This window comes from Ochotona curzoniae, unplaced genomic scaffold (genome assembly GCF_017591425.1).
Source record: "Ochotona curzoniae isolate NIBS_2020 unplaced genomic scaffold, NIBS_Ocur_1.0 contig_899, whole genome shotgun sequence".
NCBI classification, from domain to species: Eukaryota; Metazoa; Chordata; class Mammalia; order Lagomorpha; family Ochotonidae; genus Ochotona; species Ochotona curzoniae.
In genome coordinates, this window is record NW_024466605.1 from 339,436 (window position 1) to 354,776 (window position 15,341).

A 15,341-nucleotide genomic window follows, 5' to 3' on the forward strand; every position below is an offset into this window, starting at 1 on the left:
CCATAATGCTGAGTAATAAGATATAGCCAGAAGAACAAGCAAGAATCATCAAAGGAAAGGGGTCATGCCTTTCACAGCGAGAAGCAATGGAGTCTTTAGATTCTAGAGGCAGAGTATAGGAGAAAGACAGAGTGTTCCCATTCACTGTCTCGTTCTCAAATGCCCATGACATTTAAGCACTGGCCATGCTGAGACCAAGAGCCTAGAACTCAATCCAGGAGTTCCAACCACTTGAACCATTAGCTTTCACTGGCCTCCTGGGCTGCAGGACTGGCTTTACTCAGCCTGTACTCCAGGGCTTACCTCCAGTAAAATGTGTACCACCAGGCTCTAGCTTATGTTTTTAGAGCTGTAATATCCCTCTGGAATAGCAATAGTACCAAATCAAAGGGTTATTGTATAAAAGCTAAATGAGAAAATCTGTGGCATGTAGTCTCCATAAGCCTTGGCACAGGAGAAAAGCAAGTGGTATTCAGCAGCTACTTATTCATTATCACCATTTTTTTTTTCAACTGCAATACGTTAATATAGAAGAAGTCAAAAAGAAAAGAAAAGCTTCATGAATAAACAGTCAGTGATGCTAGGTGCCTGAAGAGTTAGCCAAGGAAAGTACCAGAAATCCTTCACTGAACTTAGGACAAAGAAGTAGTTAGCAAGCTTGCCCAGAACACTCAGTGCTGTCTTCACCATTTTGCTGTAGAACTCCATGTACATAATATTACTATTAAGAAACATCTGAGCTATTCCCTCAAAGCAACTATGTACATGTTTTCTTTCTTTTCTACATACCATTTGATCTCTCTCCAAAAGGTTCCATATCTTAATTTGAAGAAATAAAACCCTTGTTGTGTGCTGATAGCACTGTGACTTCTGGGAAAGCTGATGATAGAAACCAGGACCCTGCTGCCTAGAGGGGACATCTTGGATTCTGTGATACAATCCTGTGCTCCTCTCTACAGGGTAAATTTCTGTGGCCATCTCTAAAAGGGCATGAAAGAGGTTGGTATAAAGTTCTATTTGACATCAAGACCCCAATTCTACACATTAGGGGCCCTAATAAGACTAGGAGTAGTCATTCATTCCACATTTTCCAAGCACAAGACACTGGGGTTGGGACTAAAGGGTAATACAGTTGAGTTACAAGTTTTATCTTCATGCTCCACAACCTTTGACTATGTTGTTGAAATGATACAGAAGGTTATTTGAGGTCTGACATGTCTTTGCCACCCCTTCCCCTCCCTACTCAGCAGCAGTCATTAAACAAGTGTCTGAACGCAGCATCTTCCTTTTGAAGCATACTTGGCCCTAGTCAAAACACCCCCTGGGTGAGAGCCCCACTAGGGCTCAGTTGCAGTTGTGGATGGCAAAGAACTGGTTCACCTCTCCTTTTCCAAAGTGGAGCAAATTCGTCTCCTCACACATCCCATGCGAAAGGAAAAGAGAACATGTCTTTGGGTTGCTTGTCTCCCTGTTTGTTTTCACCATGAGTTTCTTGTATGTTTATTCAACCTTTGCTTCAGAGAAAATCTATGGGGGCTGGAATTCAACCTCGGGACAAGGTTCTGAGCTGTTGTTTAGACACTGTGCAACCAACTGCAACCAAAGCATGCAATTCTGAAGCTCCCTGAGCCTGGGGCTTGGATCCACTTCGAGAAGTAGCCTGATCAGTGGCAGCCTCAGCCCCGATTCTGGAAGAAAACGATGGAGCCCCAAAGAGAGGACATGAAGACAGCTCTGCCATGGTCCTTGGGGAAGTACCACATTTCTGAAGATTGTGGATTTCTCCTTCCAAACCCACTGGTAAGGGGAGAGGCTTGGCCCGTTTCATACAAGATTTTTGAGATGCCGTTTGGTTGGTGTGTTTGCCGTTATTATAATTGCATGTGTTTATTCATATCAAGACATTAGCCTAAGAAAGACATAGAAACAACTTCCAGTGTAACTGTGAATAAAAGAGAAATGACAGCAACAGCAGAAGAGCCTTCAAAAGGAGTGTTTGTTCAAGTGTCTTCAACAACTGTCAGGCAGACCAGAATAGGATGAGGAAATCTGTAGAGATCAAGAAAATAGATCCTGGACTTTGATATACTGCACAGGAAAGCAGAGTCCTTTCCAGGCATATTCTACCACATGGTGTAGCGTGGAGTTTCTACATGACAGAGCCACTCCTTGGCATTGAACACAGGTTGGTAATGTAGACCCCTGTCTCCACTTGCCGCTGTGAGAAGAAGGAAAGAGTATGAAGGAATAGTAGTAAGTGCGGTTAGCGCTGGGCACGGAGCTGAGGCTCTCGGGAGTTCCTAAGAGGCTTTGAGAGCAACAGCGTCCACCTTTAGATTTTATTGAGCTCAACCTCTAACACTCCTCTGCTTCTTCACCTAGTGCTTAGCAACACTGCGGTCCTCAGCAGGTGTGGACTGACGCCTAGAATATGAAAACCGAAAGAGAATGTACAGACCATCTAGTTTTTCACATTTTCGGGTTTTTTGTTGTTTTTGTTTTTAAACTGGGCTGGGTAAAGTCCAGATGAAGCGACTTGCTCAAAGTCATGTTAGCCTTAAAAGCAGAACTAACAGTGAGAACACTGAACAGCTTCTGCAGCATCATAAATGAGATCACCAAGATCACCAGTTTAAAAAAAATTATTATTATTAATAACATTGTATTATGTGACACAGTTTAAAATTTTTTTTAAAAAAAGGGGGGGATCCAAAATTGAAGTATTTATAGAAATTTTTTCAAGATTGATTGATTTTATTGGGAAGGTAGATTTATAAAACTGAGAGAGACAGAAAGAAAGACTTTCTATCCAGTGGTTCACTCCCCAAATGACCATAATGGCCAGAGCTGAGCTGGTCTGAAGCCAGGAGCAATGAGGTTCTTCAGGGTCTCATACATGGGTGCAGGGTCCCAAGGTTTTAGGCCATTCTCCACTGCTATCCCAGGCTATTAACAGGGATTGGATGTAAAGCACAGCACCCAGTACATAAACTGGCACCTATATGGGATGCCAATGCCTGGAGGTAGAGGATTAGCCAATCGAGCTATTTCACTGGGCCTTGTAGAAACTTCTTAGAACAATGCTTGCCTACCTCTAATTTAAGTGGCAGTGTAACTATGATTAAAGAACGACCTGGAATTCAACAAGGTTTCATTGAATACTCACTCTGACAGTTGCTTACTCTTGAGTGTTGCTGGAGGGATAGAAGTGAAGATAAGCGGCCTGACACCATAGCCTAGTGGCTAAAGTCATTGCCTTGCATGCAGCGAGATCTCATATGGGTGCCATTTTGTGTCCCAGTTGCCCCACTTCTCATCCAGCTCCCTGCTTGTGGCCTGGGAAAGCAGTAGAGGACGGCCCAAAGCCTTGGCACCCTGCACCCACATGGGAGACCCAGAAGAAGCTCCGGGTTCAAGCCTTCAGATTGGCTTGGCTCCAGCCATTGTGGACAGTTAGAGAGTAAACCAACAGATGGCAGATGTTCCCCTCTGTCTCTCCTTCTCTCTGTAAATCTGTCTCTTTAATAAAAATAAGTAAATATTAAAAAAGAAAGAAAGAAATGAAGGTAAGAACTATTCACTGTTCTCAAAACTCTGTCGTAGAGAAACCGAACAGCAGCTCGGCGAGTAACTTGAGTGTTGGAAGTTATGGCACAGCGTGTGGGACAGAGGGATGCTGTGGGGCAGACAAGGCAGCCCTGTCCTCGGAGAAGTAGGACACTGCATGCTCAACTAGGAAAGTCCTGGGCAAACCAGAGTGAGTCAGAGATTCATTCATTTTCTAGCTCCTGTGACCTTCGTACATTCCAAGCATTGATTTATCCACAGTTTTTGTGGAAGGTCTGGTGCCACTCCTGCTGGGTTGCTGTGGAGCACGAATGTGAAAAGACTTTGATAAATCCAATGTAAGCTCCTACTCTTGGCCCTCAACCTAGTCCCTATTAAAATCTGCCTTTGGGGATGGTTTAGTGGGTTAAGTGACTGCCTGTACCACCAGCAAATCACAGATTTTTTTTTTTTCATTTCCAACCCAGCTCCCCGCTAATGAGACTGGGAAAGCAGTGGATAATGGTCCAAGCGTTTGGAACCCTAAGTCCATGTGTGAAACCCAGAGGAAATTCCAAGTTCCTGGCTTTGGACTGGCATAGCCACAGATGTTGTGGCCATTTGTGGGGAACAAACCAGTGGATGGAAGATATCTCTAAGTCTGTGAATGCAGTTGTCTGGTCAGTTTCCCCCTCAGCTCCATCTCCTATGCAGACCTACAGGTGCCTCGGGCTAACCCAATCCAGTCTGCCACAAACTCAGCCCTTTAGGCACACCAGTGGGAACTACAGCCCAGTCAGGGTATCCTATTAACCCAAGCAGGTCTATCTCCAGCCTAGGTCCTGCATGTGCTGGTATGTGCATGAGACTGGACCAGCTCATTCTTCATTCTGTCTAGCTGTCATATACACCCATGGGTACTGATGCTTAGCTCAGCCTGACCCACCCACAGACCAGGCCCACACATTTGCTGAAGGATACTGTTGCCTTATCCAGCCTGGTCCACCCCAGTCCTGGCAGGCATGCTCATCAGAGGGAGCTGCAGCCTAGCAGAGGTGTGCCCACAGTTTTCCTACTGGGCCCATTCCTAGATCTGGATCTTGTGCTTGTCAAAGGTTGCTGTGGTCCAACTTGACATGACTTGCTCCCAGTCCCAACATTTACTAGTGGATACTGTCGCAAAGCCCAACCAGCCCACACTTATTCTGGCTCATGCGTGTGACAGCAGATACAGTGGCCCAGCCTAGTCTGGCCCTCCCTGCCAACCCAGCTCACATGTTGACCTATGGGTGTTACAACTCTGCCTAGCCCAGCCCACCTGCAGTCCCAGCTCTTGTGTTCACCAGTGGGAGTAGCGACCCAGCAAGGGAGTCCCTGAAGCTTTCTCTCCCGGCCCAGGGTCTTACACATGCTGATGAGTGCTGTATCCCAGTTTAGCATGTCCCATCTCACCTCATCATTAGCTGGCATGTTCCCAGTCCCAGCTCATGCTGGCAGGTGCTGTAGCCTAGTTCAGACTGGCTAGTCCACAGTCCTGGCCCTCATGTGAACTGGCAGGTGTTGTGGCCCAACTTGGCCCAGCCTGCAACCCATCCTGACTCTCACACCTACCAGCAAGTGCTGCAGATGGACCTAGGCCAGCACACCCCCAGACTGGGCCAACACTTATGCCAACAGGTACTATAACCCAGACTGACCTGGGCTGCCCCAGCCTTGGTCTTTTTTTTTTAAGGTTTATTTATTTTTATTGCAAAGTCAGATATACAGAGAGGAAAAGAGACAGAATGGAAGTTCCATCCGATGATTCACTCCCCAAGCAGCTGCAACGGCTGGAGCTCAGCCAATCCGAAGCCAGGAGCCAGGAGCTTCTTCCGGGTCTCCCATGCTGGTGCATGGTCCCAAGGCTTTAGGCCGTCCTTCACTGCTTTTCCAGGCCATAAGCAGGGAGCTGGATGGGAAGCAGGGCTGCTGGGATTAGAACTGGTGACCATATGGGATCTCGAGCATGCATGGCGAGGACTTTAACCACTACGATATTGCTCCGGGCCCCAGCCTTGGCTCTTGAACTTAGTAGTGGTGACTGGGTTCTAACAAGGAGTTCCTCAAGTTCCCCTATCAGAGCAGCTCCCAATTGCAGATCTTGTGTGCACCAGTGGGTGCTCAGCCCAGCCTGACATGGCTAGCCTCCAGTCCTGGCAATTCACCAGTGGGTACTGTGGCTCTGCTCAAGTGGCCCACATTCATTCGAGCTTTTACCAGTGGGTGCTACAACCCAGACTCACCTGGTTCACTTGCAGACCTAACTCTCAAGTGGATCAGCAGGTGCCGCCATATAACCTAACTTGTTCTGCACCTGCTCTGGCTCTCTGGAGTACCAGCAAGTGCTTGGGGCCAGCCTAGTCTGGCATGACCCTCTATCCAGCCCACACACATGCCAAGGGGTGCCACAGCCATGTTCAACCCGGTCCACCCTGGTCCTTGTACTCAACAGTGGGAAATATGACCTAATAGAGAAGTCCCCTTAGTTCCTCTACCAGGCCTGCTCCATCCCAGATCTTGCATGTGGAGGTGGTTGCTGCTCCGATTCAGCCTAACAAGGCCCACCCCCAATCCCAGCACTTGCTGGCTGGATTGCAACTTAGCCCAGTCTGGCTTACCTTCAACCCTGGCTTTCATATGAACTAATGAAGTAGACTAGCCTGGTCTGGCCCGTCCCCAGGCCTAGCTCTTTTGCTCACCAGGGGGAGCTACAGCTTAGTAGGGGAGATCCCCAAGTTCCCCCAGCAGGCCTGCTCCCAGCCCAGATTTCATGGGTGCCAGCAGGTGCCAGGCAATGCCCACCCCTGCTTGTGACCTTTGTGTGCTAGTAGGTGCTGAGGCCCAGCCTGCACTTGAACCCAGTTCTCAAGCACTGTAACTTGGACCATCCCAGCCTGCTCCCAATGCCAGAACTGGTGAGTGTCAGTGAGCTCTGTGGTTGTGCCTGGTTCAGCCCGTCACCACCCCCAGCTCTTGTGCAAACTAAGGGATACTGCAATCCCACAAAAGAAAGCCCACATATCCCCTTCAGAATCTGTCCCCACATTGAGAGACCTTGTTCTTTCATGTACCAGTTGGCATCATGGCCAAGCCTCACATAGCCCACTCCCTCCCCTGACACTCAGCACCAGGTACTGGTGGCCTAGCCCTGCCAGGCAGGCCCTCCAGCTCTAGATTTGTGTGCACTGGTGGGCAGCTCGAGATGCCATCCAGCCCAGCCCAGGTCTCCAATGTGGGTAGGTGCATTGGTCTGACCCAGACAGGTCTTCTGGTTTCCTCCCCCTTCAAACCACCTGGTTTCAGTTCCTTTGTTTATCTGAGAATGCAGTGGCCTGGTCTATGAAACCCCCAGAAGTCTCTCCATACTGGGCGATCACTGATCCCATACACCCCCAGATCTCTTCCCCGGGCAATGCACAGCCCCCATGTCACTCACAGGTTCTGAATTTGGTCTTCCAGCAGCAGCCTGCCAGGGGTCGGAAGGCATGGTTCGCATGAAGATATGTACACTAAGCTCAGGAATGTCAGCACCACAACATTGGCTAACACTGAACAGTACCACAACGGTCAAGTTCTCTTCATCTATGCTTCCCTTTCACAGATACGAAACAGCAACCTATGTTCTTGTCAGGCGTTTTTGACCTTCTGAGCCAGACAGGAATATGTGCTATGGCTTGGTAGATGGAAACCTCTTAGAAATTTCCCTCATTGAAAGAAAAAAAAAAAAAAGATTCTAAGCCAACAGGTTCAATTCTGTCCCAGTCATAACCATGAGGCATCTCAAAACACAATTCTGTTTCAGTTTCAGTTTTTCCTCTGTTGATTGAAGATTTAAATCTCTCTTTTCCGGGAAGAAATAGGGTTGATTTAAGGGGTGGGCATGCTGCCTGGTTGGCATGATAGTTCAGGAGAGCCCTACTCAACCCATCACCAGATAACAGTGCAGGAACAAATCAGGTCAGGAAGCAAGTTCCAGGGCTCAGCCAGGCGTGGCTCAGCATTAGTTCATGGCTGTTCCTTCCCAGCCACTGGTCTCAATGAAGCTCTCCCAATACCTCTTGATGATACCTTTTGGTTTTCTTACTCTGTGCAGTTCAAGTCCGTCTGTGGTCAAGCCAGTGAAGAAAAAGACATGGCTGGCTGGGAATGAAGAGAATGGCTAGGTTTGAGATCAATCGTTTCCACATTTTGATGCCTCACAGACCCATATGCAGAAATGTGCCACCCAAATTCTTGGCTAGGTCAGGGGTCCTAAGGCGATATGTGTGCTGCTGGGAAAATGGTGTTGCAAAGTGAGACACTTTGTAGATACAATCAAAGGGAATTCATTTGGCAGAAAAAGTGAGCAGATAAGGTATATTGGAGCAGGAATACCAGAAGAGGTGGGAATCAAGAGGTTTCCATGCCGAGCTCTGGACATTGGATTTGACACACCAGGTGAATGAAGCAATTCAGCTGGAACTTAGCTGGGTCCTTCACATGGTGCTTTGGAGCCCATTGAGGGTTTCTATAGAAGGCCACTGCCACAGCCCCACCCACGGAGCTCAAAGTCTCTAGTCTGTAACTGGCATCACTACGCAAAGTGAGCAAAGGACAAATCATGGGGTACCAACAAGGCACAGCGGAGCCACAAGGAGTGCCGTGACAAGGATAACCAGCAAGTAGGGGTTGCAAGGACTTTACGCAGCATCTTGAAGGGATGCTGTACCACGGAGGTTAAGGAAAGGGCTGGTGCAGATCATACAGCAGTGGGGTACTGGAAGCTCTTTTCTTTTTTTCTTGTTTTCTTTTCTCCTTTCTTCTGTCTTTTTGATCCATCAACTACTCAGGAAAAAACAAAACACTTCTGTGAGTATCCTCCCCTGTGACAAGTCAAAGCACCGGACAGAGGCAGGTAGTGAGAAACATAAGTAGAAAACTCCCTGTTGTGGTAACAGCGCCCAGACACGATGGGGTATGGGTGAGAAGGGTTCTGCCATTTCCCTGAAAACGTCCTGCCTTCTCTCTAGTGGCTGGAGTGTACCTGATTATGTTGGATATGTGGGAGACAATGAGGAAACTGGGACAGAGACAGAGAAAAACATGCCCAATCTCATGGAAGTAATTCTCAAGGCAGATCGATTTGAGCCTGAAGGTGGGAGGACATGTACTGGACCGAGTGTTGATTTTGTCACTGCTGTGATGAGAGCCAAGAAAGGTGGACAAAGAGGAGGTGGACAGATGAGGATAAGGAAGTGGTAGTAGGAACTGCCAAGGTGCTGTCTGGAATCTGGAGTTTTGAATAATGAATCAACTTTCACCTTTCCACAACTAGGTCAGCTGCCCTTGGAAGACACCAGAGAGAGGATAGAAAGGGAGAGGGTGACACAGATGAGACATGTGACACAAGAAAAGACCTCACTGACACTTCTGGTCAACCCCAAATCCAGGCGACGGCATGACAGCGCCTCAGAAAGTTTGCAGAAAAACAATGAAATTTGTCAGAAAAAAATTGAAATTCACTTACAGTAAGGTCTTCAAAAAGCTCATGCAAATCCGTGTTATGAAAAAGCTCGGCACGGATTTCAAATTTTCCTTTATATCAAAGTGAACTTTTCATTTTTTTCCCACAAACTTTTTGAAGTATTGTTTTCCAGTAGAGTCAGAATAAATCACCACACTGTCTTATAATTCTATGTTCTGGAAATCACCATGTTAGAACTCGGCCCTAAGGTTCCAGAGGAGAATTTTTCCTGGCCTCTTCCACATCTATTTAAAGATTTATTTATGTATGTCTGTATTTATCTATGCATGTTTGTTTGTTGTTTGCTTATTGAAAAGGCAGAGTGACAGAGCAGAAAGATTGTCCACCTGCTGATTCACTCCCCAGCTGTCAGCAGCCAGGTCTGGGCCAAGCGGAAGCCCACACCTAGGCTCGCAGAGCAGGTTTCCTACATGAGCAGCATCAGCCCACCCGTGTGGGGCCATCATATATTGTCTTACCAGGTGCATTAGTAGGAAGCTGGATTGGAGCAGATGTGCAGGTGTGCCCATAGGCAATGTTCGTGTTGCAAATGAATCCACTATAGAGTTCCCATGCCTTTTCCATCTTTTGGGAGATCTGAAGTTTGTAGGCTGCGGCAGCATCCCTTCACCCTCTGCTTGCAGCTTCACATGGCCCTTTTGGTGGCTATGCCTTTACCTGTCCTATCTGTGTCCCCTTTTGATAAGGATACCCATAGCTGGATTTTAAACTCATGGGCATCTCATCAAAGACTCTTTTTCCAAATAAGGTCACATCCAAGTTGATTTTTTTTTTTCGTGGGGGTGTGGGTGCAGGACAGGGGTGGTGGTGGAGGATCAACAGTGTATAGAAAAGAAACTCTGGGTTGGAAGGGCTTCAGCAACTGTAACTAACACTGTGTTGCTCTGAGATTCCCTAACCTGGCCGTGTGCACGAGAGAGAGAGAGAGGGAGAGAGAGAGAGAGAGAGAGAGAGATTGGAAATTGAGAATGCAAGATAGAAATTGGTCAAAGAAACTATGGCCAGAAATACTTGTACAGTTGCCTTGGTTAGTGCTGGTATTTCAAGGGCTGCTCTTGAGATGGCATTTTCTGCATAAGGTAAATTAAATGTCTTCCATCTTCTTCTGTCCACTGGAACAGATTGTACATCAGGTAACAGATGTTTCATAGATCTTTAGACCAGATACATTTTTTAAAGATCTATTTATTTGTTCATTTGAAAGGCAGAATGATGGAATGATCTTCCGTTCATTGGTTCACTCTCCAAACGGCTGCAATGGCCCAGGCTGGGACAGGTTGAAGCCTGGAGTGTGGAACTCCATCTGGGTCTCTCACATGGGTGGCCAAGCCCAAACACTTGGTCCATATTCTGCTGCATTTCCAAGGGGACAGATTGGAAGTGGCATAGCACTCTGATACAAGCTCCTGGTGTTGTACGTAGTAGATTAAATTGCCTGTGCTCCAATGCCACCCCTAAATTACACACCTTTTAGATAGTCAAACCAAGTATTTTCCCCTCTATAATTCTTCATTATCTCACTTAATTTAAGTACTTTTAATAAAAAATAGCAAAGCTTATTCATGCCATTTTCTCATGTTTTGTCAGGAATTGGTATTTCCTTATGTCCTGTTATATAACAAATCTTCCTAACATATAATATAGAAATAACGACACAAAAGTTGTGCTACAAAAAATTGTTTTGTTCTTGTCACTGAACAATCCCCCAAAGAAAATTGAGGCTGTTCGTTATGACCCTCAAACTGGGTCCAATTGCCCTAACCACAGAAAACTCAATCTCTGATATTGGGTTGGTGGAAGAAAGTAGTCACTTATTGCAAAGTGCAGAGCAAAGAGCCAGGAAACTATTCCTTAATTTCCAGCCTCTGTGAGGAATTAGGGACGAAGGTTCTTGTACATTGGAATTAGAACTGAGAGGTGCGTGATCAGCTTGTGTCTAAGTTCCTGGTCGGTCAGAGGGACTCATGACCTTCCTTTGATTATTGATCAGTGATGTCATGCTCTTGAAGGAATTTGTAATGTCTAGGTGGGTTTCAGTTGATTTGTCCCTTGCAGATTGTAGCCAGACCTGGAATTCCCCTAACCAAATGACTTCAGGACAACACTGGCCATTAAGGTTATCTATTGGAGAAGCAAATGACTCCTTGAGTCACATTATTAAAAGCCTATAAAGCCTGTTGGATCACTCCCTGAAGTCAATGGTTCCTTTAGGTAAACAGCAGGTGAAGACAATTGGGGCTAGGAGAAGGGGTCTTTGTCAGGTCACGCTTTTAAAGCACAGGCATTGAATTTCTTTCTGAGCAGTGCTAATCAGAATCATCCGTACTTTATTCATCATTTACAAAAACAACACGTTTGATACTGAATGGACTCAAACATGTTTATCTTTGCCAGAACTTTTATTTTCAAACTTCTTTCACTCACATTTTAAAGGAGCCAACTGTTTATCTGAGTTTACTGTTTCTCTAAAGCACATTTAAAGCAGCTACTTTCCTTTATATTGTGTGTTAAGCATATTTATTCAAAATCAAGCCAAAAAAAAAAATCTGCACTCCCTTTCAATATCTTCAAATCTCACGTTAAATGCTTAAATCAGTTATCTCTGCCTGTTTGTTTCCTGTGTGACTTCTATTGATTGAGTTCAAAGGTCTAAAGTCACAAGTGAATTTGTTGATTATACAGAAGAGTAGCAAATAATTTCTGTTGAATGGAAAACCTGACTCCAGTACTTATGAGCATCCTGCCTGCAAAGAATGGGTTCCGGTTTTAACTGAGTCACTGCATTCCAACATTCCTTTTTGAAACCTCTGTGAATGTGCAGTTTAACAAGTGCTCTTGAGACTCGCTTCACCTCCTGCTGCAATCAACATTAATGATCTTAAATGCACGTTTCAATACACTTCTTGCTTGTATGAGCCATTTACTTGAACTTTTTAGAAAGTGTATTTTGTTATAGAAATCTTACCTCCCCCCCACCAAAAAAAAGCAGAAAATTTGTTTTCATAAGGAAAGCTGAAGATTTTAATATTTCTGTCCAATCCTGCCTGCCAGTTCTGGCTTTTTCAAATAAGTGCATATTTAAAATTTTTGCAATTTACTGGCTTTTGCGATAGACACCCACCCTGTTCCTGCCTTCTGTTGTATTAGTCAGAGGAAGACTTGGAAACTACCATGAAATTTGAGTCAGAGGAGGTCTTTCCTGGCCACCAACCAGATGTGAAAACTAAAACGAATAGTCAGCTTTCTAAACTCTAGCTTCCTCCGTTCCAACATGCAGCTAATGAGATACTATGAGAACACTTTGTAAACGCTACAGAAAATGAAGCTGACAGAGAAATTTATTTGGATGCAAAAACTTTTGAAGGGCCTGCATAGTGTTGTTGTTGTTGTTATAATATACAGGTTCTGGGACACTTTTCAAGAAACCTTATATGCACAAATTCCAACATCTTTTTGCAGCAAAGATAAACTTTTTGAAGTGCCCTTCTAGGACATAAGTCATAACATCTACAAAGCAAATGAAGACATCTGAAAGATTTACCCATCCATAATAAAACCCAAAATGATGCTGAGCTGGGGACAACTTGCTCAGTGTGACCTAAAATTTAGAAGCATGAACAAAATACTGATTCATGGAGTGACAATTTCAAACACACACCCACATACACATGCAAAGGCCAAAGAATGTGACATTCTTTTGAAGCTCAGTAACACAAAATAGTGGTGTTAAGTGTGAGTAACAAGAGTGATAATGATGTGTGTAAATTACATGCATTTACAGGTGAAATGTCTAGAAGATTATGCAACAAAACTTCCAAGGTTCAAGACTGCAAGACAGGGAGTTGAGAACTTGGACTCTTATTCTCTGTTTCATAAGCTCTGGAATTTTTACAATGCTAGGCTGCAGGCACCCACCACCATGAGCTGGAATTGGGCACAGATTGAGCTGACCAGGCTGCAGTATCAGCCAGCAAATGCCAAGGTGAGATAGGTCATGCCAGACTGGGCCGCAGCAGTCACCAGTACACATGAGCCCCCAGGGGAAGGGTTGCAAGCCTGGAGGGGGTACAGTACAGGCTCCCATGCTGGACCACTGTTCCCACTGGTGAGCATGAGAACTGGAACTGGGAGCAGACCAGGCCAGGCAGGGCTATAACACCTATGGCTTGCATGTAAACTACGTTAGGGGGAGAGCCAGACTGGGCTAACTGACTATATCCACTCCACTGGTGCAGGATTGAGCTAGAGTAAGTGCAGTCTGGTTGGGCTTTGCCACAACATCAGCTGGAAAGAACTGGGACCAGGGGCATGTCCTGTCCAGCTACACTGCAGAACCATCCTGCAAGTGCAAAATCCAGGACAGTGAATGGCTCCAGTAGGGAAACCTGGGGCACCTCTCTGACGGGCTGTAACTCCCAATGGTGAACATGAGTACTAGGGCTAGGGGAGACCCTGGTTAGACAAGCATTGACACCCACCAGCATGAATGTGGGCTGAATAGTAGGGTCTGTTGGGTTGAATTAGGCTCCAGTGCCCATTGATGTGCATGAGAACTGAAAGTTATGTGGGACAGATTGGACTAGTCTGTTGCACATACTGGCATGCACAGGAATCAAGGCTTAGGACAGGCCTGGTGAGGGTTATTGAGGATCACTCTGAATAGGCTGCAATTCCTGCTGATGTATGTGAGGGCCGAGTGTGCAATGGGCTGAATTAGGCTGGGTTGCAGTGGCCATCGGATTGTGAAAGAGCTGGAATTGGAGACAGAACTGAAGTAGCAATTGAGACCACCAGTGTTTGTAAGCTAATGTGGGTGACAGACTGAGCCCAACCCCATAATGACAAGCACACAGTAGTTAGGTCTGGGATCACTTCAGTAATAGCTTATTTGGGGATTCCTTCCAACTGAACCACTGGACTCAAAACTCCAACCATAATGAGAACTGCAGGATTAGTAATCTGACCATGGGGAATGCCCATGTCAAAATGGGCCTCCTCAGTGGGTAGACGGAGCAGGGAATAGCATGCACACATGCTCATGGAGTATATGGCAGTACATTGGGGCCTGCAGAGAACATCTGATGCAAGAGCAGAGGACGGAGGGCAGAACCAATTGAACTACTACCCCAGCCAAGCATTGACAGCAAATATCTGAATGAACAGATTCTAGGATGGACTATATCAGCCAATGGACCTTGGAAGGATCTCCTCATTCTTGGATCAGCAAGACTGACATCATTTCAGAACTATCAGATGCACTTGAGCAGAACCCTATGGGCATGCTCCGTATCAGGGACACTGGGGGCTGGGGGACGTTGGATGGCATTTCCACACCCCTGAGTACTGATGCAGTTGGAATACTGGGTGCGGCTTCCTGCCTTCCCCCCTCTCTTGGCCCAGATATGGGAAGCAAAGAAAATTTGGAAACAATGGTCTCAATCACTTTCTCCTAAACCTTGATCCTTCCCACCCTGATCAACTATGTAAACATCATCAAAAATAAAAATAAGTTTTAAAAATGTGCCGCTGCTGCAAGCACCCATTGTATTTTTTAAAACATTGTGTCTGAAAAAGCATATTTCTTGGAGGGTTACTACAAAAATTTCAGTCAAATAAAAAGTGAGCCCAGACAGTTGCTACAAGTCATACCATTCAAATCGTATCTTGTAAACACAACGAAACAAAGCGATGGCGGACTCAGTGGTGTCAGAAGAACGGAGGAACCACCACTCATGTTGGTTATCACAAGATCAAGGTTATCACAAGAAACAGGTGTAACTTTTCTGGGAGGAATTCAAGAAGCTGCTTCCAACCTTTTAACTCTTTAGTTCAGGAGTCACTTATAAAATTTGTTTCAAGTGAATGATAAATAAATATCTCAAGTAGATCTATAAGAATGACTTCTTTTAGATTCTGGTAATAATAATAGAAACATAAGTAATTACTAACAGTCATCAGAGGAATGACGCACTGTTTTTAAAACAGATGTGATGATAGGTTAGAACAAACGAAGAAATTTCATACATTGACAAATTCATCACTGGTAACAAGCAGCAATTTACACAACTCAGTATTTCCTTCAGTTGCTGCACAAAAAGCCAAAGGTAGAATGCCTTTAAAGAGATCGTAAGCAATCTTTAAAATTCTTTCACCCCTTCTCAATTTCTTGAAAGTATTGTCTCCATATCCCTAAGTTTTCACCTTTTGGGTGGGTGAGAATCCGCTGGGAAAC

The 15,341-nt window shown here is 45.5% G+C and overlaps 1 protein-coding gene across 1 annotated transcript in view; it reads left to right on the forward strand.

The window, feature by feature from the left end:
* Window positions 1-1,567: 1,567 nt before the first annotated feature.
* IDO2 (indoleamine 2,3-dioxygenase 2) overlaps window positions 1,568-15,341 on the forward strand; it is a 72,745-nt gene continuing 58,971 nt past the window's right edge. The window contains exon 1 of the mRNA XM_040994161.1: window positions 1,568-1,800. Coding sequence (XP_040850095.1) covers window positions 1,702-1,800 — 99 coding nt within the window. The 5' untranslated portion in view covers window positions 1,568-1,701. The remainder of the gene's footprint in view (window positions 1,801-15,341) is intronic.